Here is a 1,269-nt window from a genome sequence, read left to right on the forward strand (position 1 = left end):
GATATTTGCATGAATATGGGTATGAATTTCTGGGTGGTGTTACTGTGCATTATGTGCATGCTTATCAAAATAGAACTTATGGCATGGCGTAGAGTGTGGTCCACTCTCTGGCGACTCGGTCGTGCTGCTCTCGGTCCCTCTTGTACATGTTGGCAACTACGATTTCCATGGGGTCGTCAGGATTGGGATCTGCTAGCAGAGACATGATCGATAGGAGAACTTTATCTGCAGTCAAGATAGGCGACCAGTTGTCCGATAGTATGTTATGCCTGGACATACTATCGGAAAACTGGCCGCCACTGGTGATGTTGCAGTGGTAAATCTGAGTCGTAAATTGTACATGAGGCGGGACATACGGGTAGTTATCTGGAAATAATACATCTAATTTAAAGTGCCCTCCCTCATAGGGAGAATTGGAAGGGCCGTGAATAATGCAGTGCCAGTGGGTTATATCGTCTTCAACGATCTCCACATGGCAACCGTCCGTTGGATTGAGCATTATTTCTTTTAGCTCACGGACAAGACGTCCCTTGGGGCCACCGCCCCGTGGCCGTTGTACGGCGCTACTAGTAGCATTTCGGATAGCGGTGGCAGCACGCCGATTCCTTATGCGGTGGGTTGCATGACGTTGTACGGCGCTACTAGTAGCATTTCGGGTGGCGGTGGCAGCACGCCGATTCCTTATGCGGTGGGTTGCAGTACGCTGGACGGCGCTACTAGTTTCATTCCGGGTGGCGGCGGCAGCCCTGGCAGCAAGCTCAATCCTTATGCTTCGTCGCAAAGACATGGTCTAAAAGACTGTCAAAGCTTCAGAAAAACTTGTATATTTCCAAGCATCTCGCTTACCTTTAGGTTTTGTACGCACAGATTTGTGAAATTTTCGATGTGTTTTTATTAAGTTTTTTCTTAACTGTTTAACACTTTGAATGTGAGTGAAAAATGATTGCATTAGCACAGCCAACTTGAACTCCGTTTTGTAAAAGGCCCATAGAAAACCGAGAAATGGACACAAACTTGGTTTCTCAGTCAGTTATTATACTTTTTTATACTTTTTATTACATCCTTTTGTTTACTACCGGTCCGCACGCTGAGTAAATCGAAGTGTCTTGATTTCCCGACTATCGATAGTTCTTAGTGATCTACTTAACCTATTGGTATCTCCACTCGATGTATCGGTGTCGTGGACGATAAGAACGCGCGCAGTTACTTATTCAAAAGATGTACTGCTTAAAACAAACAACATTCTACAGTTTTATAATATAAAGTGTA

The 1,269-nt window shown here is 44.9% G+C and overlaps 1 protein-coding gene across 1 annotated transcript; it reads right to left on the reverse strand.

The window, feature by feature from the left end:
- Positions 1 to 25: 25 nt before the first annotated feature.
- Positions 26 to 1,039, reverse strand: LOC117591745 (ubiquitin-conjugating enzyme E2 D4-like). The gene is made up of 2 exons (XM_034285055.1): positions 847 to 1,039; positions 26 to 798 (listed from the first exon to the last, which is right to left on the reverse strand). Exon 2 carries the CDS (start codon positions 785 to 787, stop codon positions 77 to 79), a length of 711 nt encoding a protein of 236 aa, XP_034140946.1. The 5' UTR covers positions 788 to 798; positions 847 to 1,039; the 3' UTR covers positions 26 to 76.
- Between the last annotated feature and the right edge of the window lie 230 nt (positions 1,040 to 1,269).

The sequence above is a fragment of the Drosophila guanche genome, unplaced genomic scaffold (assembly GCF_900245975.1).
Source record: "Drosophila guanche unplaced genomic scaffold, DGUA_6, whole genome shotgun sequence".
NCBI classification, from domain to species: Eukaryota; Metazoa; Arthropoda; class Insecta; order Diptera; family Drosophilidae; genus Drosophila; species Drosophila guanche.